This window comes from Neovison vison, chromosome 8 (assembly GCF_020171115.1).
Source record: "Neovison vison isolate M4711 chromosome 8, ASM_NN_V1, whole genome shotgun sequence".
Taxonomy (NCBI): domain Eukaryota; kingdom Metazoa; phylum Chordata; class Mammalia; order Carnivora; family Mustelidae; genus Neogale; species Neogale vison.
In genome coordinates this window covers 137,765,064-137,792,979 of record NC_058098.1, presented here as the reverse complement: position 1 = coordinate 137,792,979, position 27,916 = coordinate 137,765,064, and the positions used below count along the sequence as shown (strand labels likewise).

Sequence of the window (27,916 nt, the reverse complement as noted above, 5' to 3'; positions counted from 1 at the left end):
TTCTCAGCATTGTCTTCCCTGCCCTTCCCTGTCTCTCTGCTCACGTGGCTGCTGTGGGCCTCTGCCCACTTCTCTGTCCTGCTCCTTTTGCCGGGGATAGCTTCCCCCCATCTTGCAAGACGAAATGCTCCCTCTTTCAAAGGTGTGTCTCACATAACCCCCGATCAGCAAAGATTTCCCTGGTGTCCGGGCTAAAAGTAATTTGCTTTTCTTCAAAATTCCGTGGTGGTTTATCTATGGCTCTCTGGAGTTCTCACAGGGCCGTCTGCTTACTTAATTCTGGGCTTTATCTTTCCTATTAGCCAGTGAGTCCCTGGGACTGAGGTTCTGTCTAATCCATCTTTGTCTGCTAACCCTCTGTGCCTCTTCAGCTTCATCTGTCACTCCTTAGGGAGTGCGTCTCCTTGGCAGCTGTGGTGGCTGTCGTTTCCTGGTCACTGTAGGCTGTGGGCCGCATCCACGGCATCGAGAGTGAAAGCAGAGCCAGCCAGTTGGGTAGCTGTTGGTGTCCACTCCTCAACTTTCCCGTTTCACTCTAGATGCCAAAGCTTAGTTTCTCTCTCCCGGACCTGACTCCCGTCCATCAGTACCTGTGTTCTTACTTGAATTAAATAGAAGATGGTCTTAAAATACATTTATCAACCAGACTCTGCATTTTTTCCCCTGCTATAGAGAATCTTGTTTTCCTCACTTATTCATGCATACACTCATACTTAAACATGCCTCTTGTAACAAACGCACTAGACTTCTTTCAAGTAATAAGATTTTTAATCTGCAAGCACCTTGTTCTTTTCTCCCCTGAACCTACTGTATAACCGAGCTGTGCTGGTGGCTTTGATGCTCCCTTTGGGGCTGTGTTCGCTGCCCTTTCTTGCACTTGCCTCGTCCAAGATGGCGCAGTGTTGGCTCCTCTCTGGGCAGTGTTCAGGACCAAACTGATCTGTGCCTGACTCTTAGCCATGGCTCTTTGTGACCACGTGGATGAGTGGGCAGCGTCATGGGGCTCAGTACCTGGCACACACCCCTCTGTCCCAAGCCCAGGTTAGCCTGCCTGGCCGCTCAGAGCCAGATTCATTGTCTCTCTCCAGAAGGAGCCATTGGTGTCTGCACAGAGTTAAAGACGCTGCATGTGTGATGTCTTAGACTTTCTTTGTTTCATTCTTGGTGTGTATAGGGGCACCTGGGTGACTCAGTCAGTTAGGCATCTGTCTTCAGCTCAGGTCACAACTGGGTTCGAGCCCTGCATCAGGCTCCCTGCTCAGCAGAGAGTGTGCCTCTCCTATTCCCTCTGCTGTTACCCCGTCTTCTCTCTCTCATCAAATAAATACATAAAATTAAAAAAAATTTTTTTTAATTCTTGGTGGGTATATATGTTTATTCTTCCTCTGAGATGGCAAGCATTGTGTTTTTATCTTTGTAGGCAGCTAGTTGCTGTCTTTAAAATACATGCTCAGTAAATACGGGATGAACAGATTAATGAATTCACGTGTGCATTTGCTCTATGATGTTTGCTCTAAAGGTATTAGTGAATCATAAGAAACTGTCTCTTATGTATTAGATGCTCCAAAAAATACTGCAGTATATTGATTTCCTCCATGCTTCTCAAGCACCTGCTCTGGGCCAAGCCATGGAGAATATAAAATGAGTACGCTCAGAGCTGTCCGTTAGGATAACGGTGTGAGACATGAGATGGAGCAGGATAGGACCTGTCAAGTGCCTGAAGAAATTTTTTAAAAAGAAAGTATTGGAGGATTTGGCGGGAGGGATCCCTTCCTGCTGGCAGCTGGAAGGGGGGTGTTAATGGAGAAGGTGGCATCTGGAGAAAGCCGGATGGATGGGAAGGCTTTGGACAGGGGGGTGCAGGAGGACCCGCGGCAGGGAGGAACAGATTGAGCACAAGCAGGGAACAGCAAGGACTTCCACCTGGCTGGATACGAAGATGAAAAGTGGCGAAGGAGGTTGGACGGTGGAGGGTCCCAAGGGCAGGAGTCGGTTCAGCTCTTATCAGGGACACCACCGGGGATGAATACGACAGCATTGCAGGGGAGGGGAGGGGTCACTCGGAGAGCAGGGGCTGGTGGCCAGGAGCCTCCTCCAGAAGAGGTGCTGAGAGACCCACCCAGGAATGTGGCAGCGAGAATGGCACGTGGGGAGTTGGTGGAGAGCAGCTGGGGCGCAGAGAGGAGCCGGGCAGGGGGACCTGCCAGAGGCAGCGGGGCTGGCGGGATGGCAGCAGGCTGGGGCGTGGGGCTGCGGCAGGCATCCGGGCGGGGGCAGGTGTGGAAGGAGACAGGCGTGCGGCAGCCTCTGCGCTCGGGGTTCCTCCTGCCACGGTTTACGGCGGAAACCAGGTGTGTTTGCTGTCAGACGTGATTCACCGGCACAGCCTTCCGTTCGTCACTGTACCTTCCAGGCATCCCTGAGACCTCACCTTAGCTCTGCTTCTCAGTGTTGCAAAAACCGAACCCTTCCGGCTAATCCTCGCAAGTCCCCGCTGATTCTGTTGTGCCTTGGAGGGCTGCCAGGTGCGTGACAGACACTGAGCTGTGGAAGCCTTGGACCATTGTTACCCAAAAAAGGCATTTCTGTAACGACAGTCATGAATCTATCATTTATTTGGCAGGATTGGTGGTTTGGGGCAGGCATTGTCACACACCTTTGTACTATTTTTCAAGTCAGTTTCTTCCTCCCATTTTGAGGATTCATATGCTGAATAGCGTATGAAAATCAGATCCCATGTTGCCTGAAAAATTGGGCCCAGAGTTGGTTTTCCTATTCAAGGTAATTCTACTAAAATTAAAATTTTCCTCTGCTCGGTGGTAAGAATAAATGCCCATGGTTCCGAAGTCCTGACTTGCCCCTCCTCTTTCATAGGCCACAATCTAGGTGTGTGTATCCCCAAGTGACACACGTGCCACAAGGCCCTGGCAGTACCAGCTGGCAGTTGTGTTGACTTAGGGCGATGGGCTGAGCTGGGGAGAGGAGAAAGTAGATCTCAGCGATGGCTGGGGAGGGACTCCGTGGGCCTCAGAACGTGGGGAGCCAGTGCCTAATGGTTCCCAGCCAAAGCTTGGTGTCTTCACTTCCCGCACTGGCAGCCAGCGGAGACAGCCTTGTTCGCTGTGAGTGTGCTCCGAGTGTGTGTCAGGCTTGATTCTAGTCAATTTAATCTGTGGTGACAACGTGCTAAGCCTCCATCCCTTGCCTTTGTGCTTCAGGGAGAAGAGCAGAGTACCTCAAGACCTCCCTCCCTGCTTTTCTCATTTTTCTCCTTGCAACACACACACACATCCCATATACACCGCAGACTTCACATGCACAACACGTGCAACACACACTCGTTTCTTTTCCTCTCTCTGAACATTGACTCCTACACATTCACAAAGAGACAGGGGTCCCCTGGTTCTCTTCTTTGTTCTGAGTTCCCCTGCGGGGGGCTGTTCTGGGAAGATTGGGGTCTGTGGGCCTGAGACTTCAGTAAAACATAGCCCAGGATTTGGAGCTGTGAGTGAGAGAGGAAGTGTGTGTTTGTGATTCTATTCGGTATCTTTAAAGTGGTTCTGCCATTGGTGGTTTCAAAATGATTTTTATTCATCATAATGATGATTTCTTTTGTCAACGTCATAGGTTAATAGTAGAAGGCTGTTACTGTTGTGAAGAGTTGAGCGACACAAACTTTCTGTGAGTTGTGTTTTTATTTGCAGGGTGAGTCCACCACGAGGAGTGGCGTGTAGGAATAAACCAGGCTGTGGCACTCGCACCGGCCAGGTTTTCAGGGAAGGTTGGTCTCTAGCGTCTTGCTGTCCTTTCTTCAGATTTAAAAGGACATCAAATAAGAATTTTGTTTGTTTGCTTTTTAGATTCAGAATATGAACAACATCATCTCCTTCCCTCTGGACAGTTTGCTGAAGGGGGACCTGAAAGGAGTGAAAGGGGTAAGCCGTCCAGGACCAGCCTACCGGGGACAGTCCTTGGGGGAGTTAGAGTCACGGTCATCCCGGCCTGTCCTGGCACGACATACATGCGCTTCCTACTGGATGGCAGGATGGCCTCTTGCTGCCTCAGCTTCCCTCATTTTGCTACGTTCGCACCACCTTTCAGCTCGACTGCTGGTGGCCCGTGGCCTTTCTGGTCCTGCTGCTGGTGCTGCAGACGTGGGAAGGGCAGGAGGACGGGGCGGGAAAGAAGCTCCTTTGAGGCCCTTAAGTGGTTTTCACCCTCTCTCAGCTGAGTGGAGAAGCCTGTGCAGGAAAAGGTTTTCTGGCCGGCGTGTCACTGGTTGACCGCTGGACGGAAGAGTGTTCTCGCAAGGATGTAGTTTCCCAGCAGGAAACTCTGCACCAGTGAGGCTCGAGCCCACCTTATGTTTCTGTCCTCCAAAGGACATCCTTGTTCAGGGAGCGCCTTCCACCAGAGTCGGCACCGACGCTGAGCTGTTGCAGGCACCGGTGAGGAGAGGGCGGCGCGAGTGGGGTCTGCAGCAGACGCCAAGCAGTATCCGCCCCGGCCTGTCACCAGCACCGGCAGATGTGTGATCCGAAGGGCAGGGTATTGTGCCCCGGTTCTTAGATCAGATTCTCCGGTTGGATCTGCACGGGATTCCCAGTCATATCTGGCTCATCCGGAAGCTGAGGCTGGCCAGTCCTCGCGACCTCTGCAGGGACCTCTCAGTATTTCGCTCCCAGAGCCTGTCTTGCAGGGCACCGGGCCTGGCGAGCCGTTAGGATACTGAGGAACATTCCTCATTGTCCGGGGCCAGGGTCCTGGAGAACACGTCTGTCGAGTTAGCCAGTGGGGTAGGAGGGCAGGGCGCATAAAGCAGAGGGACACACATGCAGGTGGGGGGGGAAGCGTGATGGGGCGCTGCTTCTGAGGCTTTTAGTCTGGCTTGAAGCCCTGAGTCTGGGGCAGGAGTGGGAGATGAGTCTGGGCTGGGGAACACTAGTTCCTGGAAGGCCTCAGCTGCCGGGCCGCGAGCTTCGGCCTTGTCGTAAGGCCAGTGAAGAGTCAAAAAATAAAAAATAAACCTCCCCCCCCAAAATGAGATTCTTCTTACAAAAGAACCCTGTTAAAGGGCACACACATACGTAGGAACCACTTGATAGAATTTCCAGTGGCTCAGTATGTGCTTTTGAGCCAGGCTCTATCAGAGTGTACGAGGTCCCAAGTTCCAGATCGAAGAGCAGAATCAGGAGACCCCAGGAGAAAGTGAAAGGCTTTCATATCATTGTTGTTGGGCCCAAATCAGGGGTACATCTCTCAGGGGACATTCCCCTGTTCATTGAAAAAGTCAGAATCCCCCTTTTTTGTGTGTGGAGGGAGGTATTAAAACTCTTGCCAATGAGGTGTTTCTCTGGGGAGGGTGTAGGTCACACACCATGGGCCACGGGTTCATACGCACTGTAGTGGGCCACGCGTGCGCACCAGGGCTGTCTGCTCCCTCCGTGCGCGTGTGGCATGCCGCTGGACTCAAAGCCTGAGCTCTAAGTTCTTTATTTTTCATGGGATCGTATTTATCATTTATTACAGAAATTAATGCTCCTTTCAGGACTAGTCTAGGAATAAGTAAGTTGTCTTGCCCAGAAGCCAAAATTAGTTCTGTTTAATTTATGCCTCTCTGTTTACAGGATCTGAAAAAGCCTTTTGATAAAGCTTGGAAGGACTATGAAACAAAAATGTGAGTGTTTCCATTTTTTTTTTAAATGCAGATAATTGGAGTTCTTAATTTTAAATTGAGCTTTAATTGCTTGAAGGTATTTTCTAAATAAACCTTTGCCTAGGGAAGAATCCACTTAAACCCATGTTGCTGGGGTTCATGACAAGGCCAGATGCTTTCATACTCGGCGTCTGAATTCAGCAATGCTGCGGACCTCTTCCGCGAGTTTTTCCTGGTCCCTTTTCTGCAATGTCATAATGGTTACAGAATGTAATTTTCAGAAAAGCTACTTCAAGGACATTAAGGTCAGGTTTTGTCGACAGATTTCTTTCCTTTTTTAAAAAAAAAAAAGTTTTCCCTACTTTGTCACTGTTTATGGCGGCAACACCGTTTTTGGACTTCATGTTCCTAGTGATTTGCAAGAGTCGTCTGCTTTTGGCTTCGTGTCTGATTTTCCCTGAAACACCAGTCCCTTGGTGTAGAAAGAGAGAAAAGAGAGATTGTCGCAGCTCCCCGCGTTAGGCTTATCTGATGGCTTGGTCTGCCGCAAGAACAGGAAGAAAGTGTCGGTGGGTTCTTGGACGTGCAGCACGGTGTCCACTGGAGACGGGACCGCTCCTGGTTGGCTTCTGGCAGTCCTCGGCACACTTCAGATCACAGTCCCTCCTTCCAAGCAGGGGAGGGTTTGGCTCGCTGGGATTGGGCTGGTGATTGTGGGGATGGTGGTTTCAATTACTGTAAATACTTGAGAGACAGAAAATATTTTTAAATGTCTCATGTTTGCTTTGTAATTACTGTGCGTTGGGTAACAATGTAGAGTTTTCTGAGTGGAAATAGAAGCTTCAACATGAAGCCATCTGGTAAAGAGAGAGGTGTTAAGAAGAAAGCTGTTCCAGATGTAGCTCTAAGTATTTAATTGGACTTGGGATTTGTGGGGGGTAGGGTGGGAGGTGTTGTTTTTAAAACCAGCCCTGGGGAACTCCTGGGTGGCTCAGTCGGTTAAGTGTCTGCCTTCAGCTCAGGTCATGATCCTAGGGGCCAGGATCAAGTCCAGCATCGGGCTGATGAAGCTGTGGATGAAGGATCACAAAGGTCAAGCCCAGGAGTACCAAACCTTTCATATTTGTCCCCTCCTGAAAATCCTGAATTTCCATGCCTAGATTTCCATACTCAGACTTGTTTGGCTCCCCAGATTCCAGATTGCACCCATGGCATGTACTCACGGATGAGCACAGAGAGAGGGTTAGAGTGTCTGAAGGTCTGTTCAAGCCAGAGAAGCTCCTGGCCCTTAGCATCCTGCCTCTGGATACGGAGCAGTGCCCTCGACGGGGAAAGGACCACCATTTCTGCTTTATAGACAGATGCCAGGACTCAGTGGTTTGCTGCTGCTCAGCTAGCGAGAGGGTCGTTGAGCCAGTGCCAGGAGGTGGCTTCCCGTTCAGCCTCTGCCGCCGCCCTTGAGTGCCCCTGACGAGATGCTTCTGCGCTTTACCAGGCCTGGAGAGTGAGGGGTTGAAGGGGGTTGTCAGAGAGACTCCTCGTTCTGAAAGGAGAAGCTTCGAAAGGAGAACGAGATCAAATTCTGTCCAACGAGAACATATGTAGAGCGGGGACAGAATTACTCACAAAATCCGAGAACCTGGGAGTGCGAAAGCATCAAGTAATTCTCGGATACGTTTTTGAAAGTGACTTGTTCACCATTTACGTGCGAGATTTGTTCTGCAGCGACGAGCACTGTCCTAGTCGAGGCAGAGCCCTAGCAAGACCTCACTCAGCCAGGAGGCGGGTGGCGGGGAGCAGAGAGAGCGTGGAGGAGGGAGGGAGTCTCGCGCCACGCAGCCCCCCTTTGTGCTGCTCAGCGGACACAGACAGACACACAGACAGATGGACAAAGTGCCGGCCTAAAGGAAACCTCTGAGGTAGGGCAGGCTTTCTGTCCTTCTGACCCAGACCTGGCACAGAGTAGGTGCTTAGGAAAGTGTTTTTTGAGCCAGTACTCAACAAGAAGGGCCAAATTTGACACTCTTATGACCAAACGCACTTAACTTTCCAGTAAGTTAAGAGGCCGTCTTATTTCCAAAAGACTCCCGCACGCTTGTGTTGCAGGCCAGGCAACGGGATCCCTGCAGCCTGTGTAGTCTGGAGTGCCGTGCCTGAGGCATCTCTGCTCATCCTTGCTTTTCCTGCTGCAGAACCAAAATTGAGAAGGAAAAGAAGGAGCACGCCAAGCTGCATGGGATGATTCGCACCGAAATCAGCGGGGCTGAAATCGCTGAAGAGATGGAGAAGGAGCGGCGGCTTTTCCAGCTCCAGATGTGCGAGGTGAGCCCCCCGGGGTGCAGGCTGCGGCTCCACGTGTGCGGGGTGCACCCTGGGGGTGTGGGCTCTGGCCCAAGATGTGCAAGGTGATAGTGGGGGGTGCGGGCTGCAGCTACAGATGTGCGAGGTGATAGCCAGGGGTGCGGGCTCCAGCTCCAGATGTGCTTGGGGAGCGCCAAGGGTGTGCGCTCTGGCTCCAGATGTGCAAGGTGACAGAGGGGTGTGGGAGCTGCAGCTCTAGTGTGTGGTGCGGACTCCGGCTACAGATGTGTGAGGGGAGACCTGGGGTTATGAACTCTGGCTCCAAATGTGCAAGGGAAGCTCCGGGGGTGCGGGCTGCAGCTACAGATGTGCAAGGGGAGCCCCGGGGGTGCGGACTCCAGCTCTAGATATGCGAGGGGAGCCCAGGGGTGCAGGCTGCAGCTCCAGATGTGTGAGCGGAGCCCTGGGGGTACAGATTCCAGCTCCAGATGTGCGAGGGGAGCCTTGGGAGTGTGGACTTGGGCTCCAGATGTGCGAGGGGAGCCCTGAGGGTACAGCTGCAGCTACCTATGTGCAGGGTGAGCCCCAGGGCGCCGGGTTTGGAAGGGGCCCGACCAGGTTCCAGCAGGTTATGGGTTCTAGGTGGGCTGCAGGCAGCCCGCCTTCACTGGCTTGTGAATTCCTCAAGGAGCGCACACCTCCCGGAGGCTTCCAACGGCACATCGGCGCGTCAGTGGACTCCATTTGTCCAATTTCTCTTACTAGGGGAGCCTGAGTGTCCTGGAGGGTGGGCTGAGCTGAATCTAAACACTAGCTATTAATTAAAGGTAGGGAAGGATCTAAAGAAACGTCCTGTCTGGCCTCCTACACATACCCAGACTCACCCGGTGCTGGTATGTTGCTACAGTTGTCTCACCGTCAGTGTTTTTAATGAGGCGTCTTGGTTCCCATTTTACCATGGAATCTGTGAGGAGGGCCAGGGAGAAGCAGCTGGAAAACCTGTCGCTGGGCCCTCGTGGTCTGAGTGAGAGAGAGTGAACCACGTTCGACAGGAAGATGAGCCACCTGCCTGCAAAGTGCTTCTCCCCAGACTCACTCCTCAAGGCAGGAGGCCCTCCGGAGCTCCTCTGGTCCACTCTGTTCTGCTGCCTTAGCCCTTGCCTCTGGGGACAGGGAGGGAAAGGGCAGCACTGATGCTCTGGGATGGGTCCCTGCTAGAGGCCGAGGGGTAGAAAATACCAGAAGCCCATCCTGAAGGCCTTTGCTTCCAGCCTTTTTATGCCTTGCTTGTGGGTCTTTCTAAAAAATACACCTCTGGAAACCACGCCCAGCTCTGCCTGAGGGTTCACTCACCTGGCAGGCAGTGGTAGTGAAGCCCCTTGAGCTTGATGGCGCGTGTGCAAGGCCGTGCAGACTTCAGCTTTCCGCATGCACAGTGTGGGGACGACCGTGACAGCTCCTGAAAACAGACCCAGTGTGCTCCCAGTTCCCCGGGAGCAGACAGCAGCAGAGCTAAGCCACACGGCACTTTTGGACTTCAGAATGTTTGTTGATTGCAGCGGGGGTCTAGCTTTTAGAAGTGTCTATCTTAGGAGTCTATTTAAATGACTTTTTATTCCCAGAGCGATCTCTTAACTGGTCAGTGGAGCAGAACCAGTTACAGGGTGGAGGATAGGCTATTAGCCTGACGACGGCCTCTCCAGCTCTCCTCTTCTCTGTTTGCGTGGAATTTCTTTTTCAGCCTGTGTGTATCCGTGAATCTAAAGTGTGTTTCCTGCAGACAGCGTTTTTTACATCTAGTCTGACAATCTCTGTCTTTTGATGGGATTGTTTCATCTGTTCACATCTGATGTTGCTATTGACGTGGTTGCATTTATGTAAGTCTGCTGTCTGTTGTTTTGTGTCTCAGATTCTTTGTTCCTTTGTTCTTCCTTTGCTTTTTTTTTTTTTTCATTAAGTGAATATTTAGAAAGTTAACTAAGCTCTCAGTCTTACTGTAGAGAGGAGAGTGGATATTTTTAGATCCACTTTGTTTTGCAAACAGACCTCATAGGTAACAATACCTGCCTGACCCATTTCACATGGTGTTAGAGGAATCAGCCCAGAGGTCTGAGATGGGTTGGGAAGTTGCTGTCTGTTACACAAATACTAGGTATTGTTTTTGCATAATTGCAGTAAAATTACATAGCAGTATTTTACAAAGAATGGGTTTGGAACAGGTGTGTGTATGCATGTTGTGTTCAGGTTATGCTCTCTTCTTTTGGCTGGTAAGGAGGAAACACATTTACTTAAACTCTGTCAAAAGACTGCTTATTGAAAAACATCTAGTGAATTGTGAAACTCAATTAGTGTGTCTTTGAAGTAAGGGGTGAAGTGAAGGGTGCCGCACTGTTCGCCGTGCTGTGCACCAGACAGGCCACCTTTCCCCTCCGGCTCTAGGTGAATGCGTCCTGTGCACTGGTGAAATAGTCCGTTGTGCTGGAAAGGTACTGTCTAGAGGCTGGCACTCAGTCACACACCTGCTGGGCCAGCCCCAACCCGCCGAGGGGTGCGGGGGGCGGGGAGGTTGAGGCCTCAGGTGTGCTGAGCCTCGGAGCTCTGGCAGTTAGCCTGACGTGTGCAGAAGCAGAGGCGGAGTCGCCAGAGGAGGACACACCCCATGAAGGATGGCCATGCGGGCCAAACAGAAGTGAGCTGGAATGTGCTGTCCGCCGGGGAAGGAGGAACACTCGAAAAGCAGCCCCCACGGCAACCCCCGCCCCCGCCGCCGAACCTGACATCTCAGAGTGAATAGATGGTTGAACTTGATCATGGTAAAATTGTTAAACCAGTTCCTCACACGGGATGTCTCAAGGTTCATAATGCTTTCCACCGTTTAGATGTTTAAAATTTTAGTTGTCCAAAATCAAAGCTAGAAGGATGGCTTTCAGGTGTTTATTTTAAATGCAAAACGAGTTTTTTAGAGAAATTTAGTGTGCCCTAATAAATAGGTAGGACAGAGCATCTGGGCATGGGGAATGTATGAGAGATCATGTTGTTTTTCTGTGATTATAAAAATAGGCTCTTAAAAATTAGTCTGTATATGTAAAGTTAAAAATCACCCCAAATTTTACTCACCAGAAGATAAGCGCTTTGACATCTTTCATATATTTCTCTGTACCTTCATAAAAATAATTTGTATAAACAGGATTGTTCTCTACTGGTGCTTTGTAACCTGATTATTTTGATTCACTCGTATGTCATGGGCATTCTCGGTGCCGGAAAGTCTCTGATTTATTGGCTTCGTGGCTACATAGCAATTTTTGTGTGTGGCTAAACCATACTTTAATTTTCCATTCATTACATTTGGGTTGTCATTTGTTACTTTTACAAACAAACAGTCTGCACTGAACCTTGTTTTCTAATCATCTTTGTAAACTTTTACAATTATCCTCTTGGAGAATAAGTTCCCTTAAGTAGAATTTCTGTGTCAAAAGGTCTACATTTTAAGTTTTGACTTAAACGTAAGTCAAAGTGAACCATCTTATTAACCACTTAAGCATTTTGAAGCTTTGCCAAGCATCTTATTCAGTTAACAGTGAGTGTCAGACTGAGGGAAGGAGAACACGTAAAGGCACTTGATGTAGGAAAAGCAGATTTTGTTGTCGACTGTCTCAGAGCAGCTTCCTCTCTCTGGCTGGACTCTGCGACTTGACCGTGAGCTTCCCAGGTTATGGCTGCAAAGCCTGTGTGTGGTCAGCAGGGGTGGCCGCTCTTCCAGGGCATCCAGTCTCGGGGATGACATATTCTCGGAGCTCTTTATGCCACTTCCTCTCAGAGGAGGGGCCAGGGAATTTATGGAGCCTTTGTTCTGTAAAACTTTAGCAGAGAACAAATGGATTTCCTGAGGCTGGTTTTGTCCATTCCTGGGACTTCCTGATATTTTAGTGATCATTCCTGAGTTCTCCAAGTTAAAAATGGCTTTCGCTCATTTTGATTTAAAATTTCGTTTTTATAACAATCCCATTTTCTTCGATGCCAGGATTAGAGACGTGGTGACAAGAGTCTCAAATACTGAACAGTGGCAGTTAGTGTTGTAGACCGTGACCTGCCCGGAGAAGGGGCGGCGGGTGGAGCCGAAGGACGTGGACAAGAAAGAGCCCATTCACTCTAACCATCTGCCTTCTTTGTGCAGCTCCAAGAAAATTTGCTCTAGCGGGTTAAGATCCAGCGTCTTACTATTAGGAGTTCTTGGTGCCTTAAGTTAAATATTTAATTATCTGGACGTCGGATATTTCATTTGGCACCAAACTAAGAAAAATGCCTAGTTTCTGGTGTTTCAGAAAATACTCACCACCTGCCGTGACTTGTCCCCACAGTGAAAGCTGTCCGAGAAGCGGAGAAGCCGATCTCTGCTCAGAAGCCTGTTCTGGGTCTGACATACCCTTTTGTGTTTTTCTTAACAGTATCTGCTGAAGGTCAATGAAATTAAGATTAAAAAGGGAGTGGATTTACTTCAGAATCTGATCAAATATTTTCATGCCCAGTGCAAGTAAGTTCTTTTTCTTTGTTGTGATGTTATTTCAGCTGTTTCTGTCTTTATGGCCACTTTGGGTAGATAATAGAGTGTTGGATTGGGGAAAATAAATACTCTTTTAAAAGTCTCATAAAGTGGGGCGCCTGGGTGGCTCAGTGGGTTGAGCCGCTGCCTTCAGCTCGGGTCGTGATCTCAGGGTCCTGGGATGGAGCCCCGCATCGGGCTCTCTGCTCAGCGGGGAGCCTGCTTCCTCCTCTCTCTCTCTGCCTGCCTCTCTGCCTACTTGTGATCTCTGTCTGTCAAATAAATAAATAAATAATCTTTAAAAAAAAAAAAAGTCTCATAAAATGCAGTACTAACACATGCTATTAACACGGCAACCCTTGGAAAAACATGTTAGACGGAAGAAGTCAGACACAAAAGGCCATATCCTGTAGGTTTTTATTTACTTGGGAGATGAGGAATAAGCAGCTCTACAGATGAATGATTGCCAGAGCTCAGGGGGAGTGGGGAATGACTGCTCACTGGGGGAGTGAAAATGTTCTGGAATGAGATGGTGCTGATGATTGCACAATTTTGTTAATATACTAAACCCGCTGAATTGTACACTTTAAAAGGGCAAAATTTGTGGTTTAAGAATTTTTCTCAATACAAAATAAAAGTAAACAATATAAAAATCTATAGTACTGATCAGGTGTATTTACTTTGCTCTTTTTTGCAGAGGGACATATTATTTGATCTAACACATGATTCACAGATGGTTTTTGTTTGCAAGAAATTAGATGGGGTTAATGCAGTATATTAAATCGAAGAAATACTTCCACATATGTATATTTTTAAAGATTTTATTTATTTGAGGGAGAGGGAGGAGGGGCAGACGGAGAGGGAGAAGCAGACTCCTGGCTGAGGAGGGAGCCCAAGCTGGGGTCGATCCCAGGACCCTGGTTCATGACCCGAGCTGAGGGCAGACACTTAAGCAACTGAGCTGCCCATGCGCCCCGATATATTATTTATCCTATAAAGCAAGTGATAATGCTGAGCTAAAGAGGCTGAATATGACAGAGGAGAAGCTTCCATGTTTGGGGCTACCTCACGTACTCAGCTTGGCCGGCACGTGGGCCCTACACAGCCTGACCCTCGTCGGGCCAGGCTCACTCGCTCGCTCGCTCCCCCAACTTCTGCCTGACCACCAGTTGTTACACAGACTGGCCCCGGCTCACCTTCACTTGCTGAGCGGGTGCCTTGAGTCCGACACCATCCTGGATGCCGGAGATAGAAGAATTTACATCACAGACATAGTCCGTGCTCGAATCAGGTAGGTAGGTGGGCTTAAGCAATAGGTTTATAATTGCACATTTGAAACGTGTTTGGAAGTGTTGGACTCTAAGGAAGAATAGAAGAGAAGGACCTGATTGAAATCAAGATTGAAGGGAGACACAAGATTTTTCTTCTTTTTTTTTCTCTCCCTGCTGTGTTCTCCAGCCTCCAGACATAGTACCTAGCACATAGTAGATATTCAAATACATTTTGAACTAGCTGCATGCCTCTTTGAGGAGATATGTATTCGGAAATCTAAAGGATCTAGCAGATAAGGAGTAGGGGAAGAACATTCCAGGCAAAGTCTAGATCTCAAGGCAGGAAAAAGTCCAATGTGACCTAAGCATTATGAGTGAGGGGGAGGGTAGTGTGACATGAAACCGGACGGAAAGGCAAGAAATGTGGACAGCCTTAGGAGCCTTGTGAAAGGTTTTAGATTTTATTCTGAGTGTATTAGGAAGCCCTCAAAAGTTTTAAGGAGGGGATTCATTGAGTGGATATTGAGCTCCTGCTATGTGCCAGGCACTATTTGAGGTTCTCATGGTACTTCGTACACATGAACCTTCAGTTTTGATGGCCTGGGTAAGCAGTAAACACAGGAGAAAATATGTAACAGTTCTAGGGAGTGGGCATGGCTGTGAACAGGTGGAACAGTGCAATGGGAGGAGAGGAGGCAGAGTTGATGGGAAACATCTGGGAAGACTTCTCAGTTCCATTCCTGTTGTCATAAGGGACAAAGAGGAGGGGTGTGGGCGACCACTTAAGGACAGTCCTGCCCCGGCACCATCCGGGAACGGTGCTGTCTTGGCCTAGACTGCTGACGAAGCCAGCTGTTGAGAAATCCTTGGAGGTTGAATTGCCCCACCTGTCTGTCCCTTGTCCCCAAACAGGCTGTGTCCCACACTGATACACCTTCGCACACACAGCTCTCTTTGCTAGAATGTCCTGCTGCTCTCTTTGTGCCTTGCCCTAGCTTCTGGTCATCCCTGAGACCTACCTGCTGCTCCTTTGAAGTCGCCCAGCGTTCCCCTGCTGGAATTACTTCTCTTCCTTCTGCACTGTCACTCTCCCAGCTCTGTATCTCCAGGATGGTGTCTCTCACACTGTCGTGTCTCCCACCAAACTGCGTCTTCTCTATGGAACGAGACCATGACACTGATCTGTTTCATCTTCAGTGCGCAGTACATGTCCCTGGCACATAGTTGTCGCGGTGAGTTGCACTGTTGAACTCAGCTTGACTTTGGAATTTGTGATACAGCATTGGTGACTGTGCGTCTGTGAAGCAATTGAGGTCCAGCAGCGAAGGAAGCTGTGCCGTGTGGTTCGTCCTGGGTTAGAGGAAGGGCTCCAGGCTTGGAGGAAGAGTCTCGGAGGATGGAGAAAGACCCCTAATTTCCGAGAATTTCCGAGACAAACTATTTTACAGAGACTCACAATCCTAGCTTCGTGATTTTGCAGTCATGCAGATGACTTCTTCGGTTCTCATGCTTGTAACCTCTTGTGAGGCAGATTAGGAAGTGGGTCGCTTCCTTGCTAATATTTTATTTCTAAGATACTATTCTGGGATTTCCTTTTTTCTCTTTATTTTGCCCAAACTGATCCGTTGGGTAGCAACAGACCACTTGTGGAAAAGTGAACTAGTTGGCCTTTTATGGGCATGAGCTCAGTAACCTTTAAAAACGATGAATCTTCCATTACTTCCTCTGTGTGTGTGTGTGTGTGTGTGTGTGTGTGTGTGTGTATACACTGCCTGGTGTGTACTGCCTGTTCTTCAGCTCACTTGCACAGCTTTGACTTTCCTAATTCCCAATCTGGGGGATAAAATGCAGAGCTGGAGTGACTCAGCCATTGGACAAAGGACCATGTGGCCGTGCATTGTTTGTTCCGGAGCTCCTGCATGTTCCCCAGTTAGCGTTCCCAGTCTCCTGTCCTCACCCCATGTGGGCGCTGTGCGCCGATGGCCTGGGGCAGCCTGCATGGCCACCACCCGTTCTCCCACGCCTCTGTCTCTGCAGGTGTGAAGAGGCCTCTTGGTGTAGACTGGACTGGAGTCATGTTTGGGGTCACCCTTAGAAGCGCCTAGATATCTGTTATCTTGCATTTTATTCATTTTTGCTTTTCACTTTCAGTGTTCTTGAAGTATTTTCATGTTCTTTGTTTTTGATTTTGTTTAAAGTAATAAGTTGGATCTCTGCCTAGCTCCTGGAATAGCCTTAAAATCTGTCTTATTAGCCTTTGCTGCTGAAGGTTGAGGCTTTGGAATCTAGACGTAGGGCGGTCTCTAAAAGGACAATAAAATAAAAGCAGCCGTGTTCTAAATAGTGGTGGCGAATGTTGAGTTCACTTGTTCTTTGAGCAGTTACCTGCTGAGAACCACGATGCCCGGCTGTTGCCTGGTGTCCTTGGGATATGCCGTTGAATGAGGCATGACGGTGCAGAGGGCAGTGGATCTTGGGCCATGAGGAAGGGCTGCTCTCATGAAGCCTGTAGCCAGAGGGAGAGGCCACCCTGCTCGGTGGGAGCTTGAAGATTGAATCGCTGTGGGCGTGTTTTAAAGGCCTGAGAGTTTGGTCAGGCTGGGGAGAAAACATTTAATAAAAAACAAAATTGGTATTTAGTAATATTGATGGTAAACATTGTTTGATTGAAGCTTGGGAAAGTGTTAATGGTTCAACCTAAGAGAAACGTGCCAGGGTTTGTACTTAGAAATGTCACAGTGGGGGCGTCCATGGGGCAGGGGTGGGGGGGCCTCAGCTGATTGTCTGCCTTTGGCTCAAGTCATGATCTCAGGGTTCTGGAATCAAGCTCCACATCAGGCTTCCTGCTCGGCAGGGGGTCTGCTTCTCTCTCTCTCTCTCTCTCTCTCTCTCTCTCTTTGCCCTTCCCCCCGACTTGTTCTCTCTTTCTCTCTAATAAAGCAAATCTTTAAAAAGGGGGAAAAAAGGAAATGTCAGAGTGCTGGGGCATCTTACTGGCTCAGTTGGTAGACTATGTGACTCTTAATCTCAAGGTTATAAGTTCAAGCCCCATGTTGGGTATAGAAAATAAAATTTAAAATAAAAACAAAAATTAGAACTAAAAAAAAAAAAAAAGAAATGTCACAGTGGTAACAGCCAGCAAAGCAGTGACAGAGCCCCTTTCTTTGAAACTATCTCTAAGGCCTGAAACTCCCTCCCTGAGGGAGGGCATACCTAGGTGCCAAAACATGCCTTAAAAAGAAGGGTACGGCTCTGCCTACGTGTACTCTATCTCCGTGTCAAATAAAAAAAACCTTTAAAAAAAATGGAGGGTACTTGGGGTGCCTGGATGGCTCAGTTAGTTAAGTGTCTGACTCTTGATTTTGGCTCAGGTCATAATCTCAGGGTCTCAGAGGTCAGAAGACAGTGGACACAGGGCCCTGGAGAAGTCACCGTTGCCATATCCCAAGCATATTCCATGATCGGGAAAAAAGCATTAAGTAAAATGTAGGGATGAGAACATAAAGTAAAGAGTTATGCATATATCTAAAAATTAAGCTTCGAACATTCTTATAGTGCAGGTTCTGTGATTCCTCATGCCTGGCTAGTAATGGTTCAGAACCCACATCCTGTGTGTATATTTCCCTCTTCCTTCCTCCTTGGAATTGCTATATTCAGTGTCATGCCACATTACCCTCACAGCCCCGTCTGTTCTTGCATACTTCACCTGGGAAGGTCCCGTAGGACCCTTGCTGAATTTCAGAGTTGGTGAACATCATCTCACATGAACACATGAGAAACCCAGATCACATTTTGAAGATCATCTCCTTCCAGTTACCTGCTGAAGTTGGAGACTCCTTCCTTCCTTCATTAATTTATGTTTTCATTCAACAAATACCGTGTGCTTGAAATGTGCCAGGCTTTGTGGATACCATGTCTTCACCCTCCTAGACCTTTGGATCTAAGGGAGGGTGGGTATATTTTAAATAATCACACTAATGACTACATAATGCTAGTTATGCTAAGGGTTTTTGTGTGTATGTGTTTTTTTTTAAAGATCTTTTTTATTTATTTGAGAGAGAGCACGAGAGGTCAGTGAGAGAGAGCACGAGAGGGGAGAAGGTCAGAGGGAGAAGCAGGCTCCCCGGGGAGCCGGGACCCTGATGCGGGACTCGATCCCGGGACTCTGGGATCATGACCTGAGATGAAGGCAGCTGCCTAACCAACTGAGCCACCCAGGTGCCCTGTGCTAAGGGTTTTGAAGCAAGAGACAGTGCTCTGAGGCATTATAGCAAGGAGACTTCTTTTAAGAGGTCATGGAACCCCCACTAACAAAGTGATAGCTGACTTCAAGTTTGAAGAGTGGGTGGGAATAATCTAGGCAAAACAGAAGATATCTGCAGGGAGAACTCTTTGGAAAACTGAAATAGCATATGCAAAGGGCCTGAAGCAGGAAGGATCTGATGGCCATTGACAGAAGTCTGTTACCTCTGGAATCTAGTGAATGAAAAGGGCAAATGATGCTACCTAAAGCTTGGGGGACATAGAAGCGTGGGGACATAGATTTGGCAGAAGCCAAATCATACAGGCATAACAGGTCTTGTTACGTTTTGAACTTTGCTCGGAGCTTATGGGAAAGTGTTTTCTATTGTCCCCTCAAAAGGGTTCTGTGGCATACATCAGAGGCAGTGCTGAGAGCATCCACCCGCCATGGTGCAGAGAAACTTGTCTAGCTCCTCTTATATTTCCTGCATCACTTATTATAACCGACTTCACAAGCATGGAGTTCTGGGCTTTAAAAAGTTTCCTTTTGATATACGATCTCAAGTTCTTCAGCCACGTTTCCCTACTCTGTAGATGGGGTGTGGCCATTCACCTCCATCAGACTTGCTTTGTTTTTGGGTTTTTTTGTTTGTTTGTTTTTTTCCCCCTTTGCCTTCTCTTTTCCACTTAGCTGTTGACTGTGCAGGAAGGTTTCTTAGTGTCTAGTTCTTACTTACGTCCCATGCTTTTCTGACCTCAGACTTTTCTGTTCCCAAACCAGCGCCTTCACTGCCTTTTGTCAGTAGGTGTCTGCTTCCCATTATACACTGAAAATTTAGGGCTCCTTTCATACGGGTCAAGAGCAATTATAAACACTTAACACTTACTGCGGGTCCTTTTCTGTCACTTCTTGCCGATTTAAGTGTCATTTTATTTTTTGTTTGCCTGATACTTTGAAGTTTGGTTTATATAGTCTTTTCCCCCAGGAATTACATCATGAGTTCACTCACTTTCTTTTAAACGAGTGTTTTCTCCATGTAGTAGAATTGTTTCCTCTTTTATGAAACACTATCTCTGTCTCTTTTTTTCCTTTTAGTTTTTTCCAGGACGGACTGAAAGCAGTTGAGAGCCTCAAGCCTTCCATTGAGACACTTTCAACAGACCTTCACACAGTAAGCGGCTTCCCTCCCACATAAATGAGTGTTGAAACAGTTTTTATGCAACGAATGCTTTGATTTAAGCGTTGCTTCTGTATGATCCCATGTTTGTAAGCTGACAGCCGGGTGGTACCCCGTGGACGATGGAGTCCCCGTGGCCATCGCTGTCCTGGCTGGTGGTGGGGAGGGAAGCATTTGTTGCATTTCTGTGGCCATGCCCTGTGACCTCCAGCACCTCCCTGCACCTCAGCCCTGCTTCTCTCTCTGTTTTGTTTTCTAAAGATCAAACAGGCCCAGGATGAAGAAAGAAGGCAGCTGATACAGCTTCGAGATATTCTGAAATCAGCTTTGCAGGTTGAACAGAAAGAGGTGAGGGGATTTAATTTTGAAAGATGGCTCTTGTATACCTGTGTCTCGGAGGCTTTGGGACAGGTGAATGTGACATTCAGGTCCTCCAGGAGCTCACGGTCCACTCTGGGGCTCTACTGGGCCAGCACATAGTGTTTGCTTTACTCCTGAAGTTTGGTTTTCTGAAACCCATCTTTTTAGATCTGTTTATTTCATGGGGCAAGTGTTTGTTTACTGGAGACCCAGCCTTCATGGCTGTGTATAACCCCTTTTCCGCTCTCTAGTCTTAGATGCGTAGCTCTCAACGTCTCTGTTACATGGATACTCGGTATCAGTGCTATTGATTTTCTGCCTAGAACTTTGTGATTTCCGTGGCCCTGTATATGTGGCCGCAGTCCACATGGGCATCACCAGGTACCGGGTAGCCACCTGCACCCTCAGCCCTGAGATCCCTCTCTGTAAAACATGGGGGCCTAGACGCTCTTACAGTGGCATTTCCATGAGCAGGAGCCCTCAGTTTCTCTGGGATCATCTCTTTCCTATAATCCCTTTCCTGCATGCTGACACATTCACGGTGACAGTGTTTTGGAGGATTTTTAAAAACATGTTAAAAAGTAAATTTTTAAGGTAATTCTACAATCTGTTTACTGCAGGGTGGATATTATAATATGAAATTTAACATAATCCCCTTCCTTGTACATAAAGGAATGTATCTAAGTGTATAGCTAGTTGATTTCACATAAATAATGATTAAACCACTTAGAGCGTGAAGTTCATGGTCGGCAGTTTGCTATGCTCAATTTTAAGTTCCTGTACTAAAACTGAATATTGTTGTTTCTCTCCCAAATGCATTTACCTTTGTGACCGAAGTCTAGGAGAGTAAGTAGTTCAGCATTTTAATCAATTGGAGAGTTTTGCATGCTTTCTTCATGAATTTAAATTACTTCCTTCCTTGCATACATTAATAGCCAGTAGCATTTTTAACGCACTGAGCCACCCAGGCGCCCCTGCCAGTAGCAATTTTAATTTTAACCCTTTCTGTGGGTTTTATTAAAAGGTAGAGAATTTGGATTCATAAATACAACTGAATGGAAAATTTCCAAGTTTGAGGTTTATACATTTGCTGTTGTCCCTTCTTGGAAGCAGAGTGACTCACCCCCTCCCTCCCCTTCTGCTGCCTAGCTGAATTCTTCATGTGCTTCTGGAGACCGCCTCTGCTCACCCCAGCCCCGGTGATCTGAGTTCCTGTTCTTTCAATCAGGACAGACTCCTTATGGGTTATTGGCTGTATCTTCAAGTACACAGATGCTTTTTCTCTAGCTAGACCTTGAGCAGCTTGAGGATGCCCTCCTGCCTTCTGTGCCTTGCTGGCCATTGCATTGTGGGACCATATTGCTCATTTACTAGGCTTTTGATAGGCATGGGTCAGCTAAATGAAGTTGGCAGATCAAGGTCGTATGTGAATGCTCGAAATTACCCATGGGATGGTGGCTTCCTCCCAGTCTGGAGAAGATAGATCCTGACACGTTGATGTTCCCAAACGTGGGCGATAAGCAGAAAAATAAAGAGGAGAAAAAGATATTGGAGTATGGAGAAAATAGTGGCTCAGATGTGACTAGAAGCGTTGATGCTGGTGTGGGAGCCCCAGCGCTGTCAGAGCAGCCGGTTCCCCAGCACAGCTCTTGGGGGCGCTGAGAGCCGCTCTGGTCTGAAAAGGAACATCAAACCCACAAAGCCAATCTCAGGTTTACAATAGAGGAGAGCAGAAGCTGGAGTTGAATTGTCCTCTGGGCACAGTACAAAGGCCATGTTTACTTGGGCTGAGCCGAATTAGGAGGTTTGGGGAAACTGCCTGTCATCAGCTGCTGATTTATGGCTTTGCAGAAAAGTGTAGCAAATCCACCAGCACACACCAGAAGTCTTTACGGTTTGTGGAGTTCATGTGTTTTTGTTGACCAGCCCAGCTGCCCGCAACTGCCGAGAGGGATCCTAAGAACCTTCTTTACTGCTCCTCTTCGGCTTTCGCCCAAAGATGGAACTCTCCAGTCTCCTGCCCGTGGTTGTGTCGTGCTGGTTGTTTTAATCTCTGCATTGCTTTTTGATGATGGCATTCCGTAGATTGGATGGTCTTTGAACACGGGCGCCGGGAAGAAGGAACTGTGGATAAGTGGAATTTTATATATTATTAAAAACATTTTACGATTGATGTCCCATCCCTTCCCGTTACAGCAAGAATTGACCGTTGGGCTCTCTCCTTATTTAGCTCTTAGTCCCTTTTTTTGGATTCTCTCTCTCTCAGACTTAGAAAGCTGAAGGTGTTGATAGTTTTTATTTAACGTTTACAAAAATTCTTGCTACATGATTTCAGTTCACGGTGTGCCTGGGTGGCTCAGTCAGTTAAGCGACTAAAGAATTTCAGTTCATGTGAATTAGGTAACGTGCCCCAGGGAAGCTGCACTGATGATTGGTGGGAGACGTTCTCCTGTTTCCTTCCTGTGGATCTCAAACCTCAGTCATGTGGTCTTCGTGAAGAACGTGGCTCTTGTATATGGCGGCTTTGGGCTGCTTCTCTTTGTCACATTTTGGGAAGAAGACTGTGCCGTTATGATCCCGGTGCCCCCATACCTCCTGGCATTCGTATTTTTTCGTATGTCTGCTGTCTCTGTAAAGAAGATTGTGATGTTTGATTTTTGGACTTTTATTACGAAATCTTTCAGGCTTATAGAAGAAATAACTGCAGTAAATACCTATATATGCATCGTAGTTTGTTTTTGTTTTTGTTTTTTTGTTTTTTAAAGATTTTATTTATTTATTTGATACAGAGAGATATAACAAGCAGGCAGAGAGGCAGACAGAGAGAGAGGGGGAAGCAGGCTCCCTGCTAAGCAGAGAGCCCGATGGTGGGCTCAATCCCAGGACCCTGGGATCATGACCTGAGCTGAAAGCAGAGGCCTTAACCCACTGAGCCACCCAGGCGCCCCTATGCATCGTAGTTTTAACACGTGGGAAGGTGACAGCCGTCCGGTACTGCTCATTCTCGTATGAGCCTTCTCCTGCTTCCCCATCCACGTATGTCCCAGCTCAGTGGGGTCCTGTGGGACAGATTCCACTGCAGTGCTGGCAGATTCTCTGACAAAACCTCACTGTTGGTGTGTGGCTTCTCTGCTGTTCGCTGTTGAGAACCCAGACTTACGCCTCTGGCGGGAGGACTCGGCCTCTGGGAGCCGGTGTTGGTAGGTCAGAGGGCTGACACCACAATGATTTTCCCACTCTGGACATCTCAGGTGTGGTCTCTCTTTATGTCAGCTTTAGGCTCCCCCCCTTTCTTTCTGTCTCTCTCTCTCTCTCTTTTTTTTTAAAAGATTTTATTTATTTATTTGAGAGAGGGCAAGCACAAACTGAGGGAGGCATGGAGAGAGAAGCAGGCTCCTTGCTCTTGCTGAGCAGGGAGCCCAACGTGGGGCTCGATCCCAGGACCTCAGGATCATGACCTGAGCTGAACCAGACACTTAACCGACTGAACCAGCCAGGCACCCTTAAAGTGTGTAAGTTTTTATGATGTTCTAGGGTCTGAGGGATCTCAGGGTTACTTCTGGTGTAATGAGTAAACCTTTATGTGTATAACATACGCGATGTCATCCCTTTTTTTCCCCCTGTTCCTCAAATATTAAATCTGCTGCTCATCTGGGCGTTCTCTGTCTTGGCAGGAACCATGTGTAGCACTTCATATGGCCACATGAACCTTAGGGTCATGGAGGGTTCCAAGTTTGAGAACTTGTATGGATGTCACAGGATAGAGGATATGTGCCTTGTGAGCATCCAGAAAATGCCCACTTCACCTGTGTGATTTAGAAACACGGACAGTCTCCGTGTTGTAAGACTCGCTCAGTCAAGTCCTAGACTTCCTTGGCTTTTCTAGGGAAGTGCAGAGTGTGATGGAGAGTCTCCGAGAGCCCGGGTAACGGGGATAGCCCAGCCCCCAGCCACTTGCCTCTCTGTGTGTTAGATTTTTCTTTTCCTCAGAAATACAGGCTCTTTTCTCTTGGATTATATTTCATTGAGCTGCAGTCTTGGTTATGTGAAAACACAGACTTCATTTGTCGCCCCTTTACCTGGTCAGGTATTATATAAAATACCTGTATGAGCAGGTGAAGAGAGGCCGTTTTTGTTGGCTCGCCTAGAGGTCACCTTAAAGATGCTGAAATAATTAGTTCTAAAGCAGAGTCAATTTCATGTCAAACAGATTACGTTCCTCTTTCTTACACATTTTAAATTGTACAGCTGCAGACTTGCCTTCCATGTTTTAATTGATTCAGGGAATGCCTGGTGCAAAGAATAAAACCTTAATTTCTTCCTTAAAGTCTCTGGCGAAGGGTCTGATTCTGCTGAAGAGAGGAACGCCCTTGATCCTGCTCACAAGGCCTGTGAGCGTCCTGATTAATATGCTTGGCGCGAGCACTTCCAGCAGTTTTGTCACATGACTCCCCACTCACTTGGTGCAGGGCTTTTTTTCTCCCTAAATCAATAGTCGTATTTCTTGGTTGTGCGATTTAGTCTTTTGACAGGTTTATTTTTAGTCTTTCACAGACACTCGTATAGGTGAGCAACTTCTCTGTTTCTCCTCCGCCACCTTTATTCCCAGTAGTGCTTAAAGCTGGGTTTGCTCTAGATTTCTAGTGCTAACATTCTGCCCTTTTGAGAGAATGTGGAAACTGGCACCGTCCTCACCTGATGAATGAGTTGTTTGCCCTGGTGGTCTGGAGGCAGGAGTGCTGTGTGAACTCTCTGTGAAAAATGAAGACATTTCTCCTGTTTTGGGGTCTGTTTGTTTAGGCTTTGTTCTCAGTTCAGTAATGGGATGCTGAGCAAATTATTGTTTCTCAGATCAAGATTTTCTTTTAATTTTCTTATTTTTCAGAGTTGTCCCATATATATTTTACAGTCCCATATATATTAAAAAAAAAAAAAAAAAAAAGCCTGTGCTAGACAGACTATGTTCATGGAATGGAGGATTTAGTACCATTCAGATGGCCACAGCCCCTGGACTGACTGGCAGATTCAGTGCCATCCCTCTCAAACTCCCCTCTTCCTTTTTACAGAAATTGACAAGCTGATTCTAAAACCCGTAAGGAAATGCAGGGGACCCAGAATAGTCCAAACAGTCTTGAAAAAGAACACAAGTTGGAGGACTCACACTTCCTGATTTCAGAACTCACCATAAAGCTGTAATAATCAAGACAATGTGGTACATTATGGTAACTAACATAACACAGTTTTTAAAAAAAAAAGGACAGTGTGGTACTGCCGCCAGGACAGACTTACTGATAAGTGAAACAGAATTGGGAGTCCAGAAAGAAAGCATTAGACATATGGCCAGTCGATTTTTCAACATGGGTGCTAAGACAATTCAGTGAGGAAAGAACAGTCTTTTCAATAAGTGACGCTGGGACCACTGGATGGACACAAGCAAAGGAATGAATGTGGATCCCTGTCTCACACCATAACCAAAAATTAACTCAAAATGGATCCGAGACCTAAATGTAAGAGCTGAAACTCAGATTCTTCTTCTTCTTTTTTTTTTTTTAAAGATTTTATTTATTTGTCAGAGAGCGAGAGCAAGAGAGAGAACACAGGCAGACAGAGTGGCAGGCAGAGGCAGAGGGAGAAGCAGGCTCCCTGCCAAGCAAGGAGCCAGATGTGGGACTCGATCCAAGGATTCTGGGATCATGACCTGAGCCAAAGGCATTTGCTTAACCATTGATCCACCCAGGCATTCCTTGAAAGATTCTAAGACAAAAACATAGGTATAAATCTTCATGACCTTTGAGTAAGCCATGGTTTCTTACATGTGACATCTAAAGTCCAAATGACAAAAGTAACAGTAGATAAATTTCATCAAAATTTCAAAATGCTATGCTTCAAAAACCTTTAAAACTATCAAGAAGTCAGGGGGCTTGCCGTTGTCGTCAGATAAAGGTGGAACTCTGACTCAAGTCTGTCTGTCCCTTCTACCCCTTGGCCTACTTTATCTTAGCTATGCTAGCTGTCCTGGTTTCCTAGAGGACTACCGCAGCCACTGCTTTCCTCTCCATGCCTTCATGTGCTGTCCGCTCTGCCTTGAACACCCTTTCCTTATTCTCCTCCTCTTCTTGCTTTCGTCTTGAAAACTCCCTCCCTCCAGACTCCTGCGGCTTCTTCCACTTGGCCCTTCACTTCTAGAGTGTTTGTGTTCCTGGTTGGATCACATTGACTGTTGTGCATTAATTCTTTCTTCATTCGACAGTGCCCAGTTCCCCCAAGGATAGTGGAGATGAGACAGTGTCTCGGGAGATCCTCCGGTGAGGGCGCATGGAAGGAGCATCGACGGGAACGTTGGAATTCCCTTCCATTCTCCTCTCTGGCCCTAACAGGCTCTGCATCTTAACTAAATCACTTATGTTCATCATGTTTCTTCTTCCTGTGTTACAAAATGGAGTGGGTGGAAGCTTCTCAGTAAACAGTTGGCCTGTGAACTCTGTGTTTTGCTCCCCCATTTCCTTATGTCTACCAGAATTTCCAGTGCTAGTATGGACAGCTCCTTTCCACACTTGGCTTGGGGCTTTGGATATCATCTGTTCAATAGTTGAGCACCCACTGGATACCCAGGGTTTCGTTGACAGTCCTTGGCCTTGAGAAGCTGAAGACTAGAGTTTCCAGTTGGGGCAGACTCCGCCAGGTTCTCTGCTGGCCAAGGGAACAGTCTGCCCGCCGAGTCTGAGGCAGTTGGGTTCAGTGCTTCAGCCCCTCTGCTGGGTCGATGGGTCAGGAAGGGAATATGGTTCAATACTGTTATGTACCAGGTGTTCGCACGTGTTCTCTTACTCAGGCCTTACTCTAGTTACCATTTTACTGGGTATTGTTTTCCTATTTTCCAAGGAAGAAACTGAGGCAGGGAGCTTACGTAACTTTCCTAAAAGTAAGAGGTAGAAAAATTGGGGATTTTTCTTGCCTAAACGTGCTGCCTTTTCTAACACATCTGTTACCTTTCTTCTGGAGGCTGCTTTTGCTACACCAAGAGCTTCTTGCCATTATCAGGGACTTAAATCTCATAATTAAGTAAAATCCGTAACTTCCAAATGGCTCATTCTTCATCAGCCAGTTGGGGGATGCTGGTTTGACATTTACTTCTCCAGCCTCACAGGTGGCATTAACAAATTTCCTGAGTATGAGTTTTATGTCCATTTTTTTTTTTTTTTTTTTTTGGTGTGCCGATAGGTGACATTTTGCTAGTTTAAAAAAAAAAAACACCTTAAGGACAGCTTTTTTAAAACTTGGAATCTGGACAGGATTAAAAACAACTTCTCGACCATTTTTAGGATTCGCAACTTCGGCAGAGTACAGCCTATAGTTTGCACCAGCCTCAGGGAAACAAAGAGCACGGGACCGAGCGGAACGGCAACCTGTACAAGAAGAGTGATGGGTAAGTGACCCTGTGGCTGGAGGTTATGTGCGTGAGGATCTCCTGTGTCCAAAATTGCTCAGCTCTTTTTTTCTCCCCATTTATCTGTAAGGATCCGAAAAGTGTGGCAGAAAAGGAAATGTTCGGTTAAAAACGGTTTCCTGACCATATCCCACGGCACCGTAAGTATTCTCTCTTAATCGTGGGCTGCTGCAGTGAGGTGAGGGGGACGCCAGCCCCTGGGCACAGTTTGGCCTTGACAATGCCTTTTAAAGCCCTCCCTGCTTGGGGAGCATATCTGGGGTCCTTCTTGACGTGGGGCACCTGACCCCTGTTGAAGCTGCTTCAGCCGGGAGAGCCTTGTGTCCTTGGCTGCCTGACCTGGTCTGGCGGTCTTCGTTTAGATGCCGGTGGCTTCTAGAAACACACAGTCCCCCACTTCCCAGGTGTTTTTGTCTCTGGAAATGGAACATCCCACTTGGGGAGATTCCTACTTTTCCATGAAAGGGGAAGTGTTTCAGTAGTCAGTACTCTGAGACTCTGAAATCTAAGAAACAGAGATTTCAGTCACATTATTGTAGAAATCTAACATGCTGTGCCCAACCTTAAGACCTTTTTCTGTCATCCTGTGTGTAAGAATCTTTGCAAGAAACAGAAGCCTCCATGTGGGGCCTATTGCTAGACCAATCAGTCTGAACAAAATGATTTCCTAATCTATCTTTCAGACCAGGGATTTTAACCACAGTCACAAACATAGCCGTTCATACCATGATGCTATTTCCCACAGTGGCTCAGCCGTGTCCTCACCTTACTGGTAGGATAGGATCTGAGAAATACCACGTAGGCTGGGAGACATTTTTGAAACGGTCTAGAGGCTGCGTTGTTGCTGTTTTGGCGCTGATGAGAACACTGATGGTGGCCGGCATTTCTGTTCCCCAAGCAGGAGGCCTGATACTTTGTGCA

At 47.5% G+C, this 27,916-nt stretch overlaps 1 protein-coding gene across 4 annotated transcripts in view; it reads left to right on the top strand.

Moving 5' to 3' along the window:
- ASAP2 (ArfGAP with SH3 domain, ankyrin repeat and PH domain 2) overlaps window positions 1-27,916 on the top strand; it is a 165,854-nt gene that overhangs the window by 90,124 nt on the left and 47,814 nt on the right. For 2 of the 4 annotated variants that reach the window (XM_044262109.1, XM_044262107.1), the window contains exons 4-12: window positions 3,861-3,935; window positions 5,628-5,677; window positions 7,849-7,978; window positions 12,403-12,488; window positions 19,107-19,182; window positions 19,450-19,536; window positions 20,386-20,394; window positions 26,871-26,974; window positions 27,066-27,135. In XM_044262109.1, coding sequence (XP_044118044.1) covers window positions 3,861-3,935; window positions 5,628-5,677; window positions 7,849-7,978; window positions 12,403-12,488; window positions 19,107-19,182; window positions 19,450-19,536; window positions 20,386-20,394; window positions 26,871-26,974; window positions 27,066-27,135 — 687 coding nt within the window. The remainder of the gene's footprint in view (window positions 1-3,860; window positions 3,936-5,627; window positions 5,678-7,848; window positions 7,979-12,402; window positions 12,489-19,106; window positions 19,183-19,449; window positions 19,537-20,385; window positions 20,395-26,870; window positions 26,975-27,065; window positions 27,136-27,916) is intronic. The other 2 variants (XM_044262110.1, XM_044262108.1) reach the window with 1 other exon arrangement.